The sequence below is a fragment of the Aedes aegypti genome, chromosome 3, assembly GCF_002204515.2.
Source record: "Aedes aegypti strain LVP_AGWG chromosome 3, AaegL5.0 Primary Assembly, whole genome shotgun sequence".
Lineage (NCBI taxonomy): Eukaryota > Metazoa > Arthropoda > Insecta > Diptera > Culicidae > Aedes > Aedes aegypti.
The window spans coordinates 26809533-26825413 of NC_035109.1; the positions used below are offsets into that span (position 1 = coordinate 26809533).

The 15881-nt window shown below is 35.5% G+C and overlaps 1 protein-coding gene across 1 annotated transcript; it reads left to right on the plus strand.

Annotated features, from left to right (window-relative positions):
* The first annotated feature begins 805 nt into the window (after window positions 1–805).
* Window positions 806–15784, plus strand: LOC5578564 (presenilins-associated rhomboid-like protein, mitochondrial). Its single transcript, XM_001663903.2, has 4 exons — window positions 806–1029; window positions 1094–1617; window positions 14988–15310; window positions 15375–15784. The coding sequence occupies exons 1-4, from the start codon at window positions 980–982 to the stop codon at window positions 15564–15566; spliced, it is 1089 nt and encodes a 362-aa protein (XP_001663953.1). The 5' UTR covers window positions 806–979; the 3' UTR covers window positions 15567–15784.
* Window positions 15785–15881: the final 97 nt, after the last annotated feature.

Below are 15881 nucleotides of genomic sequence, written 5' to 3' on the forward strand. Positions count from 1 at the left end.
GTCAAATTTTAACTAAAAGTTAAACGAATGGGTGAAACGGTTCACAGCCTTAATCAGAATGAGAGTGGGTCAAGTGGGTGTTACAAGTGATGACATACAGTGATCGGTGCCAAACAGTGGGTGGTGTGTGTCTGTCTTGTTTTCGTTCATGGCTCGTTATCTTCCACGAACGTTAAATGTCATGCGTGTTGTATGAATATGCAGGCGGATAATTGGGATGAAATTATGGCTCGTGTGTCAATGATCGTTAAATTTTCCAAAGCCTGCTCTCTTTCTCTCATCAACAAAACTTTAAGGTGAAGATGAATCGAAGCCAAACTTCAAATTCAAAACAGAGCACATATCTGGAGAACCGAATACCTGTTCGAGCTGAAAACTTGATTGATTTTTGGCTTAATAGGATGTTTGATTCTCCAGATTTGTGTTCTTGAAAATTTGAAGTTTGGCTTTGTTTCATCTTCACCTCAAAACAATGGTGCCTGTCAACTTCCCTTTTTTCCCGAAGGAGGGAAAGAGAGCGATTTTCTGATGATGTCACCGTGCAATGGGCGATTGACACAGACCCTTAACACTTCAGTCGTCGCGCTGTTGTATTTTGTACAACAGTGGTGAAAAAACCTCGCTTATCGTACACAGCAACAGCGTGGTGGTTCTGACGGTGGCAAACCGCGCGACGACTGAAGGGTTAATTGATCCACAAATCAATTTTGAACCCCATTTTCGAATCCTACCCCTCGTTCGTTATTTCTCCTTTTCCCGAACTCTGACAGTTCCGCTTCGCACACGAAAGCAAAAAAGCCGACTCTCGTGGAAGGAAGAAGACAGTGCACTGAAAGACGGCAGACGTAAACATCGGGTTTACTTGTGTAATACCGTTTTATAATTTTATATCCAAGTTTTTCTTCGTAAAATAGTGTAGAAATGCGAGAATAAATCATAAATTCTTTTCAAAAGTTCAGAACAAACATAAACCGAAACGATGGCACTTCGATTGCTTATCCATTGCCGGGAAATCCCAGCGTTTGTGCGGTGAGTAACCAGCATCACATTCAACGAGTTGCACTTTTGGACGATGTTCCGGGTTTCCTTCCAGATCGACTCCGGTAAACTTCTGCCAGCGGCCGTTGCTGAACCCGTCCCAGTTCGCTCACCGGTCCAGCCTGCTCCGATACAGCCGCCAAATGCGCAACAACACCCGGGGAGAATCCTTTGCCCCGAAGCAGACCATTGTTCCGACGGGACTTCAGGGCGCTGCCATCGAATCCGGAGGTTACATTGACCCGTCCCGGCTGTGGAAGTCGTTTGTCTTTACGGTGGCGTTTAGTGCGGGGAGCTTTGTCGGCGTTACGATATGGGAGTACGAAACGGTTCGATCACGGGCAATGGATGCCCTGAGGGCTAAGTTGAATCTAAATTGGTTCCGGGAGCGCATGAAGGACAAACGGCGGGAAGTGGAACAGTGGCGGAAGGATGTTAACGGGTGGTGGAGTAAGCTGAGCCCGGGAGAGCGGATATTCGCGCCAATTTGTGCGCTGAACGTGGTGGTCTTTGGATTGTGGAGGATTCCGCAGTTGCAGCCGATGATGTTGAGGCTTTTCGCGTCCAATCCGGCGGCAAGTGAGTATTGCGGGAATGCGTTTTATTAAAGTTACAAAAACAACACATCTGTAATTTTTTGATATAATATTCAATTTTATTTTGTCTTTTGAACGCCGTCAAAAGATATTTTTTATGTTTGCCACAATCAGAGATATTCACAATCAAAGTAGGCATGTTTTTGAGAGAAAAACAACAATAACTCATAAACGGAAGGAGATAGCGAGTTTCTTCACTCCAAATTACGCATTTTCCAAAGCTCTAAAAGTGTTTCATAGACTACTTTGATGAGAAATTTGAATTGAAAACTCTAGAGCCAGAAAACCAGTTTTGTTCGGACCACCCTATGTCACCGTAGGAAAAAAACTCTAAATCGGTCAATTTAAGAGATACAAAAAAACTTTTTTTGGCAAAGTTGCTTGAAATTGAATGGTCTACAACTTTGCTGAAGCATGTATAATATAATTTCTACAAATAAAAAAGTTAGTGGTCCACCCTAATTTTCAATAACACCAAACGAAGGGCTTAACTAATACAAACAACTTTGTAGAAGACCGTTTTTGTCTAATGTTTCATTCTAAAGCTCAAAATGCATCTTTCCGCGTAAAACTGATTCCTGGACCACTGTGCAGAGGCTGCACAATTTAAGAGGTGCCAGAGAAACCGTTAAAGACTATTTTGCGACTATTTCGCCGGTTCAGGAATATTTTCTCAGATTCATCGAGGAAAACCATCAGGAATTCGGCTACTGATTCTGTCATACATTTAAGAGCTCTTCCAAAACGTCTCCCTGAAATTCGTGTTTATGTTTGATGCTTAGAGGATTTGTTTCATAATTTGCTCCAGGAAATCCTGAAGCACTCCAACGCTTCTATCTCCAGTAATTTTACAGAAATTATTCCAAGATTTTCTCCATATATTATTTGACTAATTCTACCACCAGTTTCCCCAGTTATTAATGAAATCTTTTAAAGATCCCTACAAGAGTTCCTAAAAAAAAAAAATATATTTATATACAAAGTGGTTTATTTCAGTGTTTTTGAAGAAACTCATTTTTAGGGATTTTTCCAAGAAGATCTACAAGAATTCCCACACCAGGTTTTCCAGTTATCCTTCCAGGTATTTTCTTATGAAGTGCTACAACAATCCATCTACATTTACTATCAGGAATTGCTCCAAAGGAATAATCAAGGAAATACATTAAACCCTTCCCAATACAATTATCTTAGTAATTCGTCTAAAAAATGCTTCAAGATCCCATAAAAAGAACCTAATCAAGTTTCATCATAAGTAACTTAGAGATTTCCTTTTGGGACATCTTTTAAATTACAAAAAAAAAATCCTTGATATCTTCCTGGAGACAACGTTGCGAATAATAATTGAAGACTGCCCTGGAAATTTTCTTTTGTTTTATGGTGTACTCAGCTGGAGCTGCATGACAGTTTCGTTGTCTGTGCTGGACCCCGTAGTGCAAATTTTTACCTCTACTTTTGCCAATATTTAGACGGAATAGGCTATGTTGCCCGCTTTAACACTATTTTGTTTGAATATTGTGCAGAAGTAGTTTTATTAAATTGATTTTGCTTCAGTTTCCCTCCCGTAGTCATGTTTGTATAGTCATCCTTTAGTTCTGAGCAATCAGATTCTTGTTTACGCAAGCGACATGAAAATATATGTTATTAATTAATGCATTTCTTGGAAATAACATACAGCGCTATGTTGTAGTAGTCTATGTTGACAAATTGTAGCACAGATGTCATCTCCAAGCATCCTTTGACAATGATAGACAGAAAATGTTAATTATACAGAATGCGGTCGATAGCGATAGGGAGATCCTTTTTTCCCGAATGGAATGAAGGTTATTGAAGTGAAAAACATGAAATGTACTTCCATCTATACGCGAACAAGAACTATCTGAAGTGCCTCGTCATTGTACGACATGTATTCTCTAGTAATTTAGTCGTTTATGCTCAGGGTGTCTACTACCTGGAAAAACCTGGAAAACCTGGAATTCTCAGGGAATTTTATTCAACCTGGAAAAAACCTGGAATTCTCAGGGAATTTTGGCCACACTCAGGGAAATAATTTAGAAACAGTAATTCATGGCTGAATATGTTCACTATTAACTATTTCGAAATTATTTTTGCACACTTTATTTAATATAAAAAATCTCGGCTGCACCGCTTCAAAATGCTACTTGAACGATTCAGTTCATTAATAAACTTGAGCGTTTTCCGTGAAATGCTTTCAAATAATTCACCATATATATGTCATACAGTACTAAAATCATCGATTATTCGTAGTTCCGGAAAAATTTCTGTTTGTTGCAGGTTATGAATCTGCATGATTAAAGATTTCAATGGTAGCAGTAATATTATACAGCCTAACAAATGTTATCTTTGTTGCGTGTCTCAAAGATCAAATCATGTGACTAGTAAATTAGGGGTTGGTGAATTTGAAGCTGATTTCGAAAATGTTTCAGCACATTACAATGTTGAGCTACGGATCCTCATAGTAGTATGAAATGCTGTTTTTCAATGTTGAAAGTTTAACTATGATTGGTAAATAGTGATGTAACCCATCAATAATCATCAGAATAGGATTATGTATGATTCAATTTTGAATGCACGAATAAATGTTGAATAGGTAAATCGATTTTTTTTAACATACCGCCAAAAATTATTCGTTCCTTTTTTATATGGCAAGATACCATACTTTTCTAATATATCAACAAATAACTTTTGAGCTTTGAAAGTATTATGAAATTCTTAGAATAGTATTCTCTTACACATTAATTTGAATTCTGTAGTAAACTAAGCAAATAAATCTTCTTATAAGCCGGTTCTTGCATGTAAGTTGACTGTAGTCGTTAAACAATGCATTTTAACACCTAATATCTTAAAAACTAGAAAATATTTTTGAAAACGGCCATGGTTTCAGTAACTCTAATTTAAGTAAATAGCAGTATTTTGATGCTTGAAACAAAGAAAATTTTCCGCAGTGTAATTGTAATGATTAATTCACGTACACACTAGTAAAATAAATACTTTTTAATGAAACTTCTGAATAGACCTTTTTCGTCAGATCTCAGCCCGATCTCAGAATATATTTAAAGCATTCCTGTTGTTCGTAGAAATTCTAATGAAATACAGAGTTGGTAAACCTCTCTTTTAAGATATTTGGTGTCTATTTCAATGCAAGTCTTGAAAAAGTTTCTATATTTGAAGGAAGATCTCTAAAGTCTCTGTTTTGAACAAAATGGTCTCTAAAGTCACTGTATTCATTATATTGCTTGCAGTTAATCCTGATGCAAAATTATACACAGTAACATTCAGAGACTATAAGGAGTGTATCGAAAAGTAGTCGCAAACTTTCAAAACATTCTCAAAAATAATGGGTTGAACCTACAAATAATTTTTCGATCAGAAATTGTTTACAATGTAATTAAAAATGATGATGCGGTGATATTGTATCAATAAAGTGGCATTTTACATGATAATTTTGCAAATCTCCAACAAATGTCTATGAAAATCTTGCACACCTCTGAAAAAATTGATATGTTAATAAATGTGTTAAATTTAAAGAAAAAATGTTTTTGTTCATGCTAATATATTATGTGCCACAACTCTCATGACATTAACAAGCATTAGAGAGCAAATACAAACATCGAAAAAAGGCGATTTTTAAGGACCTCGTTTTTTTATTTTTTCTTTCTACACGTTAATGTTAATATCGAACGATTGTAATGAATAAAAAAATGTTTTTTGATTGGAAAAGTTTCTATGCATATTTATGAAGTAACGTAAGCAAAAAATGTTACTCTATATAATTACCGCTGTATATGACAAAGCTTCAAAGGTTGATTAAACAAAAGTGACTTTCTAAAACCGAACTTGTTCCAATAATTGAGCTGTTTAAGAGCAATAATTTATTTTTTTTTGAATTTCTTTTTACGTGATGTGTGAAGTAAACATATTTTCCGATAAAATAAGCTTTTCATCCTATTTTGTTTGATATACATTTTGTTCAATACAAATCATCGAATCTCCAGAAGACACTTCAAAAATGTAATTTTGTGCAAGATTTTATTTTCCATGCTTTAGAAACCTTGTTGTATTTATACTAAAACTGCATATTATTCAATGTTTTTTAAGCTGCTTCAATATTTGATGACATGATGAAGATTTGCGTGAAAAAAGCTTTTAAAAAGATGAACTATGCTCTGAGATATACCGTTTGGGGCTGTCCATTAATTTTGTAAGGGTTTATGGGGGGAGGGGGGGTTTGAGATTTCTTACTGCCATATAATTTATTTTTAATTTTCATACAAAAAATCTTACCATGGGGGGAGGGGGGGGGGGGGGTTGAAAAACCCCGAAAATTGTCTTACGTAATTAATGGATCGCCCCTTTTGAATGTTTGCGACTACTTTTCAATACACTCCTTAATGCGACTATTCAACAGGCTCATCTAGATTTTGTTCTCAGATCCCTCGAGGAAAAGCTTCAAGAAATATCCCAGTAATTCCAAGAAATTTGATCTGGAGTACTTTCAAAAATGTTCTCTAGATTTTTTTTTAGAGTTCTCTCTACCAATTATCCCAAAAAATCATCCAGTGAATTTTCAAAGGATGCTTAGAGGAATTTCTCCAGATTGTGCTCCCGTAATTTCTTAATTATTTTCTTGATTTATTTTTTCGAAAACTATACCAAACTATACACTAATTCTTCAATCGATTCCTCTAGTTATTGCTCCAAAGAATTTTCCAAAGATTCATATACAGAAATTTCTTCAAGGAAGAAATTGTTTTGAAGAAATTCGCTTAGATATTTTCCCAAGGAACCCCACAAGAAATCCTACGCTTTTTCATGTAAATTCCTTTAGAGTTCATCCATGATTACTTCTTGGAATCGTTCCAACAATTTCTCGAGGTCATTCGAGGAAATCTATTAGGAAAGAAGGATTTCTCAATAAACTCGATCGTCGATTCATCATAATGCTTCTAGGAGTTTCTTCAGCATTTCATCCAAACGTTTTCCAATGAATTTCTCGAATAAAATACCCTTGGAATCTTCTAAAGCTTATTCAAGGTTCCACACCAGCTAACACCACTGCAAATTTTCCAGTAATTACTCCGATCATTCTCATACAAACTTCTTTGAGAATTCCTTCCGATGTTATTCAAGGAATTAGAATTCTGAAAATCCTACGGAATAAGCTATTCGATTGATTTTTGTTTTCAATATCTTAACAATTGATCTAGGAAATCTTCTAAAACTTCCTCAAGTGTCCTCAAGTCTTCTAAAAAAAGTCCAGGGTCTTATCAAAGATTTATTTAATAATATCTGAAAAATTTTCATGAAATTTCTTTAGAGATATTCTTTTAAAAATGCCTGAAAAAAATATTCGAAGACTTACTTGGGAAATATCTCAAAGAATTACTGGAGTAATTTCTTAGGAAATCTTAGAAGGAATCTAGGGTACATTCAGAAAGTATCCACAGAGAAATTTCAACTTGAATATTCTGAAAAACAATTTTGTAGGAGATTCTGAGAAAGACCCAGCGGTGCTTTCTGGAGAAGATACTGTTTTTAGATGTTCCAAACGGGTATTTTTGAGAGTGCCCAAAAGGAAGCGATAGGAGAATCTTTGGAGGAATTCCTAATGAAATCTCTGAGGTGTTTTTTATGGTTCTCCTTCGAAAAATCCATATTGTATTCTTGAGGTTTCTAAAATGAAATTGTATAGGGAATTCCTTGGAAAATAATGACTAAAAAACAAATGAAATATTTGTTTTTTGTTAAAGTGTTTTGAAGTCATTTAAGACCTACTGTTAGAAATGAGTTCAAATTCATTTAAAATTTATAATTCGATAATCATCAGTATTTAAGAGTTTTTCTTGAGCCTGGAATTTTTCGCTAAGATCTGGAAAAAACCTGGAAATATCAGGGAATTTCATTTCAGTAAACGACTAGACACTCTGATGCTACTAGTCTGAAATGTGATGTGTTATACTATATGAAAAAATTTCAAAATATGAAAGTGTTCGGTTTTAAATAGTCTTTATCGTCCGAAGGTCGTACTGGAATGCTAATCAATACAATACTTTGCTAGGAGAGATGACTGTCTTTGTTGCCATCTTGTAGTACCGAATCCAAGTTGTAGATAATTAATATGAGGAGAAGATCAAATCTAAATGTACTGTAAATGTGTTTGGTTTGGTCATCGATGTGCTTTATGTTCGTCTTATTGTTATTTTTCTGAGGTCTTCTCAAAATGAGAATTCAATTGAATAATGTCTCAAGTTAGTTTACAGTTTGGATACACAAAGTTATTGGTATGGTATTATGAATATATAGGGGGGCTGAAATGATATATAATATGCGTTCGCTCAAAATTAAAAATGTCACTTACCCCTTTTTTAGTATACCCACCAACGCATATGGATCGTTTTTGCCTCAGTTTGATTCGATCCGTGTCCGTGCTGATCTATGTGCTTCGGCCCCTAACACGACGTTTGATACATACGACCGACCACTTGCTCCCTCGTGATGGTGTTGTTGTTAGTTGTTATACATGAAAAGAAAGAAAGAAAGAAAGCTATTAGTATTAGGAATAAACAGGATTTAGTGAGTCGTCATTGAATTACATTTGACTACATTGCTGATTATAGTCAACGACATCGGAAACTTCATGTGTTGACTGTTGATCTAGTTTTTCCTCAGTCCCGTTGGTCAGTATTGCTAAATGTCCTTTTTAACATGTTTATTAGTACTTGGACAAGTTGAATATTTTAAGTTTACTACTTTTGTCATGTTGGTCAATAATTTTGATCAGTTTGTTTTATACATCTATTCATATTCAAATCTGGTCTCGTCTGTTTTCATTTAGAATCGTCGCAAATACACCTCTATGTGTTAAAAACTATACTAGAAATAATAAAGAAATAGAAAGTCATTTTTAATTGTCCGGATCCACTTTTCGGTGACAAAATAAAGCTTCATCGCGCCTAAGCCCTATCTATTTATTATAATTTTGCGAGAATGAAGTTGTTGTAGTTTTATGATACCAACATAATAATTGTGGTTTTTTATTATGATTCTAATGAGAGAAGCATAACAAATTAACATTTGTGTCACATTCTACTCGATGGATCCTTAGTCATTCTCCTCATTAGTCAATATTATAACCATCCAAACAAAATCTAACCTATCTGCATCAATGAGTGGCTACGGCTCCCATTACCCCGATGCCTGGTAACAGGATAACCGTTGGATCACATCCGTAAGATTGATGCATCTATGCCAGAAGGTTGATGACGCGGCAATAAACAAATATTTCCTGATGTGATACCACCACGACTGGACATGTCTTTGGTTCCCATATAAGTGCTAATGGGGTAAGCCCACGCATCGCGGCAAGATTACACGTCCTAGGGGAGGGAAGACTGCCCTGGAAATTTTCTGGAGGAATATCAGAACGAATCTTAGGAGCAATGTTTGGAGTAAATTTTGATAGAAATCATGAAGAAATTTAGTAAAAACTTCTAAAAAATTTTACCTCTTAAAAGCAATGAATGATTTCGTTGTTCAAACTTCATTAAGGTACCGTGAGGTAAGTGGATACAGAAAAATCAATAGTTAACTTCATTGTTATGTATAGCTAACGTGAATAGTTTAACTCAAACTTTTTTCTGTGGATAACAAATAAGGGACTATTATACTTCAAATCGTCATTTATTTTGATTTTTCTGATTGTTATGTATTGAGAATGAGAGACTTAAAAATTTGCGCCAAATGATCCACTTGCCGCACCATGGTGGGGTAAGTGGATCACCATTAAAAAAAAATCTGTTCTCGAAACAAATGTAGTATGATTATGTTTATTAAGAATGATATTACCCTCGCACTTGTTATCACTTGTTATTAGTGCTAGTAATGTTACATTTTATTACTTTAAAATTAAAAAGTATCTTTATATAATCAAAATATAATAAAAAGTATGTATATATTAGTTCATACTAATTAGAACAAAAAAAAACATTGTAACTAGAAAAATTTGGAGAAAATTCATCCATTTATACGCATAAGTTATACAGAAGTATTGTAGGAATATTCCTAACGATATTTTCGAAAAGCACTCTTGGTTTAAAAATATAAGTTACATTTACTTTTGAATAACAAACTGAAATCCTTCTGTTTTATTTATGAATATATGTGTATCATCTGTCTAGAACAATTTATATGGTCAAATCATGTACGAGACTATGCTTTCGATTGGAAAATTAGTATATTTTGCTCTTTTACAACTCAGCTTAGATAAACCACGAAAAGTTTCGTGTGAATTTTGAAATTATTATTCTTTTTATATATGTTTTATACCAGAAAGGTTAAAAAAACTTTTAGGTGGATAAATTCAAATTTGCTATGGTCAATTTAACAAATTCAAGCTGGGAATGGAACAAAATAAAGGAAAACAACATTTGCGGGTATTAAAGCTTATTAAAATTCTCCTAAGCAGTCTGCCAATAAATGATAATTATTCTTGATCCACTTACCCCACCCCACTAAAAAGTAGGTGTAAGTGTACCATGTAAAATATATTTGTATTTATTCATAAAAATGACATATTTTTCATTGTGATTTATTCAATTAGAACTGAAATGCTCATCATGTGTCGAAAAAAATAATAGAATTTGATTTTAGACAGAAGTACAATGGATTTTTGATTGATAGAAAACAATTTTCAAATTAATTACTTTTTGCAGCTAACAAATTTGCTTGTGTTAGTGTACGTGTAGTATCAGTTTTGCAATAGTATCAGTGTGGGCGTAAGAATATAACCTAAAACGAAGCAATGGTGCGAAAACATTCAACATATCCAAGTATTTAGGCTTTATATTGACAAATGATCCACTTACCCCACTGTACCTTATATGAAATGAAATTTATGTTAAGTGTAATGTAGGCAAGGGAAGACAATAGAAGCAAACTACAAAATTTTAACGAGTCTATTTTATTCTACTTGGGAAAATACAAAACCGTTGTATAGAGATATGGATCAGAATTACGCTGCAAACAAATAATTGCAGTTTACATATAAAAAGGGTTTTGCAAAAGTGAGGAAACTGGTAAAATTTTGTTAGTTTTATCGTTCCAAAATAAACGAATTGCATTATAATTATACAAATGTCTCTTATTTTGAAATATTTTTCAATTTATTATAAATTATATTATTCATTTTATTATATTATATTATACACAGAAAACTAAAACTAAATATATTGGATTTAAGTGGAAAATATGCCAAGAAGAACCCATTCGCCTTTGACATAATAAATATACATTTTGAACATAAATGATACCAATTATGTTCGTTGCCATCACAATGAACACTGGAAAATTTGTCAATGTTTTCAATGACTTTAACCCGTATTGGCCTGAGTGAAAGAAAAAATACTTAAACTTTCACCGCTCAGCGAATACGTAATGGATTTCAATTATTTTTTGTCAGTATACTCGTACACATATCTAGTTTCCAAAAGTGGTCGAAGTATCTCCGGAATGTTCCTGTGGCCGGAGTTATTGCGGTGGATCACTGGGTCAGGTCGGGTGACAAGGGTTCTGTGCTACTTTGCCCCTTAATGTAGGCAAATTTGAAGTCACAGATATTTTCCAGAATCGGCTATAATGTGACCACTATATCAAGGAATTTCAAGAAAAACGCATCATTGTAAACCTTATGATAATCGATTAAATTGAACAATTATATCAACTGCATTTGATCGATCCTACAAATGACCATTTTCGGGTCCCCGGGATGCATCAAATTTATGATATAGAGCACAATTTGTATCTTAACATCAGCGTCAAGCTTATGGGAACGCATTTTAGTGAACTATTATGTTCGATAAAGTATAAGAGATTTGAAACGGTTTAGTACCTAACAAATCTACAGCCGGTTCTTCAGGGCGTTAAGTCCGAGTGGCCGCATCTAGTACGCTCTGAACGGAGCAAAACTATCCATTTATAATGTTGAATATCAGATCTTACTAATTTATGCAAATTAAAATTATTGCCATTGGAATTAAATAAAGATAACTTGGCATGTCCCAAAAAATCGCCTTTTCCTACCCGACTTGACCCAGTGACCCACCGCAAAAACTCAGGCTACAGGAATATTTCCGAGTTTCTCTGGCCACTTCTTGAAACTAGATATGTGGGCCAGTATACTGACAAAAACATATTTGAATCCGTTAAGTATTCGCTGAGTGGTAAGGGTTTTAGTATTTTTGCTTTCACTCAGGCCTATACGGGTTAATAATATTATATTCGTAAAAAAATCCCCTCTCAAAGCCCCTCCTGGCCTGCTCCATCACTCGAAAAGCTTTGGGGTTTTCCATATTTTGGCATGTAGAACCTAATAAAAATAGTCCGGATGAAAACCCCGTGTTACACCATCGTGACCTTCCCTTGTTAGCAATTCAATTTAAAAATCCCTCCAAAACTTCCTTAGAAGTTGGAGAGTTCTTTTTAGTCATCCTCGCAAGATTTCATCAGAAATTTCAACAGGAGTTTCATCATAGATTATCAGGGATTTCTCCAATAACACTGCGGAACACGTTTTTGTGTCCAGCATCAAAATCCCGCTATTAACTTAATTAAGAGTTGCTGAATCCATTGCCGTTTTCAAAAATATTACAGCACGTCTAGTTTTTGAGATGTTGGATGTTAAAAATGCAAAATTTGACTATTTCAGCCAACTTGCATGCAAGTTTGCCAGCTTGTAAGGCGATCTATTTGCTTTATGTGCCACATAATTCAAACTTTATGTTTATAACGATACTTATCAGCAAAGTTCATGATATTAACGATGTACTAAAGTTATTTTTTAGTGTTTTTTAGAAATGTATTGTATTTTGCCGCATAAGAGAATCGAAGAGTTTTGTATGGAGACTGCAAGTTTGTTGGAAAAATCGATTTAATCTAAATTTTATCGTGCAATTCCAACCAAATTATATCTGAAATGAAAGTTAAAGTCTTATTTTGCATGCTTGCTGCATCGGATTACAAAGAAAGTTTGGTAAAAAATACTTTAAATAGCATGTAAACATAAATTAAACCAGTGTTTTATACAACTTTGTCGACCTGTAGCTAAAAATTGTGACGTGCAGGGACGTTTCTGAGAATGGCATCTGATTCAGCGACCCCGAAGCTACTAGAGACACATAATTTAATCATTGGGACACGCAAAAAAATTTTTTTTTGTTACGCTGTGTAATATTTCTAAAAAAATGTTCTTGACGTTTCCTTAGAGACTTTCCTGAAAAAAAAAAAAAAAAAAATGCTAGACAAACTTTTAGAAAACTGTGTTGGAAAATTTCTCGTCAATTTTCTGCTGGTATTTCTGAAAAAATAACCATTTAATTAATTTCTAAATGTTCTTCTTCTTCTTGGCATTATGTTCTCACTAGGCCAGAGGCTGCTTCTCAGCTTAGTGTGCAATGAGCACTTCCACAGTAATTAACTGAGAGCTCCTTTTGCCAAAGTTCCCATGTTTGCATTCGTATATCGTGTGGTAGGTACGTTGATACTCAATACCCAGGAAAGTCAAGAAAATTTCCATTAGGAAAATATCTTGGACCGATCGGGAATCGAACCCAGACATCTTCAGCATGGCTTTGCTTTGCGGACCACTCGACAATTCTGGGGAAAATCCTGAGAAACCAGTTCTCTGTAAATCATTGCTCGAGTTCTTGAAAAAGTTCTAATCAGGAATCTTAGACGAAAACGATTGAAGAATTACTAGTTGCATTCCAGAATTTGTTAAAAGAATTCTGATATGGGGTCATGCACAAATTACGTCACGCTTCAAGGGGGGGGTAGGGGTCAAGCCAAGCGTGACAAGCCTTACAAAATTTTAGAAGGTATCATACAAAAAACGTGACAAAGGGGGGGGGGGGGGGTCGAAAAAGTCGAAATTTAGCGTGACATAATTTGTGTACCATCCCTATTTATGATCACTCCAGGTTGAATTTCTCAAGGTATATTGGACTAAATTCATGGAGGAATTCGTTAAGAAGCACAAACACTAAAAATATTCACAGGAATGATCGGATCACACGACGCGACGCGAGACAGGACACAACACTTATGGTTCTTACAAACGTTAAAAGGACATATAAATTACCTTTGATGGGCAGCATCAAGCCCAAAACCGGTCGTTGAAAAAAGTAATTTATATGTCCTTTCAACGTTTGTAAGAACCATAAGTGTTGTGTCCTGTCTCGCGTCGCGTCGTGTGATTGTGATATAGTTCTTACGTTGCACAAAACCCAAAGTAATGATCGGATATTTTGAAAATTTCTTATAAAAACTTTAATCTGCCGATTCCCATTTGGATTATTTTTGTTTTCTTGGTTCATGTATAATCTATTTTTGGCATTTTTGTGTTGCTACTAGCCTTGCTTCAAGAGGTTGTTGCAATAAAATCCTCTAGGAATTTATCAATAAATTCAACAGAACACACTAAGCTCTTACGGTGAATTTCACCGTAATCTCAACAGCTGAACAGTTCGGTGAAATAAAACACCGTAACTTCGTCGGAATTTAACGGATTCCGGTGATGTTTCACCGAATACTGTAAAAATTTACCGTACTCTTTTAATTTATTTTACCGAACTGTTCAGCTGTTGAGATTTCACAGGAATCCGTAAAATAATGTAAGTGTGAAGGGGTTTCTTTTTCCAAGAATTTGATCTGGGCAATTCTTCAGCACTCCTATTTTCAGTTTTAATTTCTACAGTGGTTACTTTAAAAATCCAGCAATGATATAATAGGTATTCAATCAAAAAATCCTGCAAGAAATTATCCAGGATTTCGATTGATTATGTTTAAAATGTTAATCTGAGAAATTTATCTGGAAAATCCTCCAAGACACCCTGCATCCTTCAAGGAATCCCTGTAATTCCTGAATGTATTTTTACTTGAAGTCTTATTGAAATCCTGAACGAAAATTTAGGAGGAAATTCTAAGAAATTAATAAAGCAATTTTTGAGAAAATAAAAATGGTTGGATTCTCGAGGAAATGGATTCCAAATGGATTCTACCATTTCCTGAATAGATGAATTCCTGGAAGATTTTCTTGTGAATTTTTAAAATAATGCTAGGAAGTTTTCTTGAACAAATTCCTGATATAATGTTTGGAGTAATTTCAGGGATTATCCTTGAACAAAATCCAGGGTAAATTCTTGAAGGTAACTTCAACCAAAACTTTGAAGGAGTTGACTCCTGGTTCATGTTTGGTTTCTGTTTCTTTTTTTGATTCCTGTTTGGTTTCATTTTGGTTACTCTTTAGTCTCATTCTGTTTTCCTTATTTTTACGATTCACAGAAGCCGTCTGCTGGCCAATGTTCCTGTCGACTTTCAGCCACTACTCGCTGTTCCACATAGCGGCCAACATGTACGTGCTACACAGTTTCTGCCACGGTGCGGTGGCCACCCTGGGCCGGGAACAATTCCTAGGGCTGTACCTGAGTGCGGGAGTGATCGCCTCGTTCGCCAGCCACGTGTTCAAAACGGTGATGCGCCAGCCGGGCCTATCGCTGGGAGCTTCCGGAGCGATCATGGGCATCTTGGCGTACGTCTGCAGCCAGTATCCGGACACCCAGCTGAGCATCGTGTTCCTGCCGATGTTCACCTTCTCGGCGGGGGCTGTAAGTTGTCTTAGGTATCTGAATTGATGACCTTTGAATAACGCCTTTTGAATATTTTTTTCAGGCCATCAAAGTTATAATGGGAATCGATCTGGCCGGAGTGCTGCTCGGCTGGAAGTTGTTTGACCATGCAGCTCACTTGGGAGGGGCGCTGTTCGGGATGTTCTGGGCGTATTACGGCAGTCGGAATGTGTGGCCACTGCGGGAGCACTTCATTGGATACTGGCACGAGTGGAGGGGGCCTCCGAAAAAATAATCCGTATGACGGGGTAGATAAAGTAGGTATTTGACAATAGGGACGGCTCGGAATGGATCGCCTTCAATTTAACGAAGTATAAAAATTTCGAGTGCGTTCCAACTGCTTGACAAAAACCTAATTTGTTGAGTTGTGTGGGCCATGATTTAATTTTATTGATCAGTTTGAAACTGTTTGACACGTGGCAATAAAAAAAATCTTGTTTTGTTGGCCAATTACTTCGACAAGCAGTCGCTTTTGGCTTTGGTCATTATGACAAACTTCCCTTTTTTTATCAGTCAGTCAGTCAGTCAGTCAGTCAGTCAGTCAGTCAGT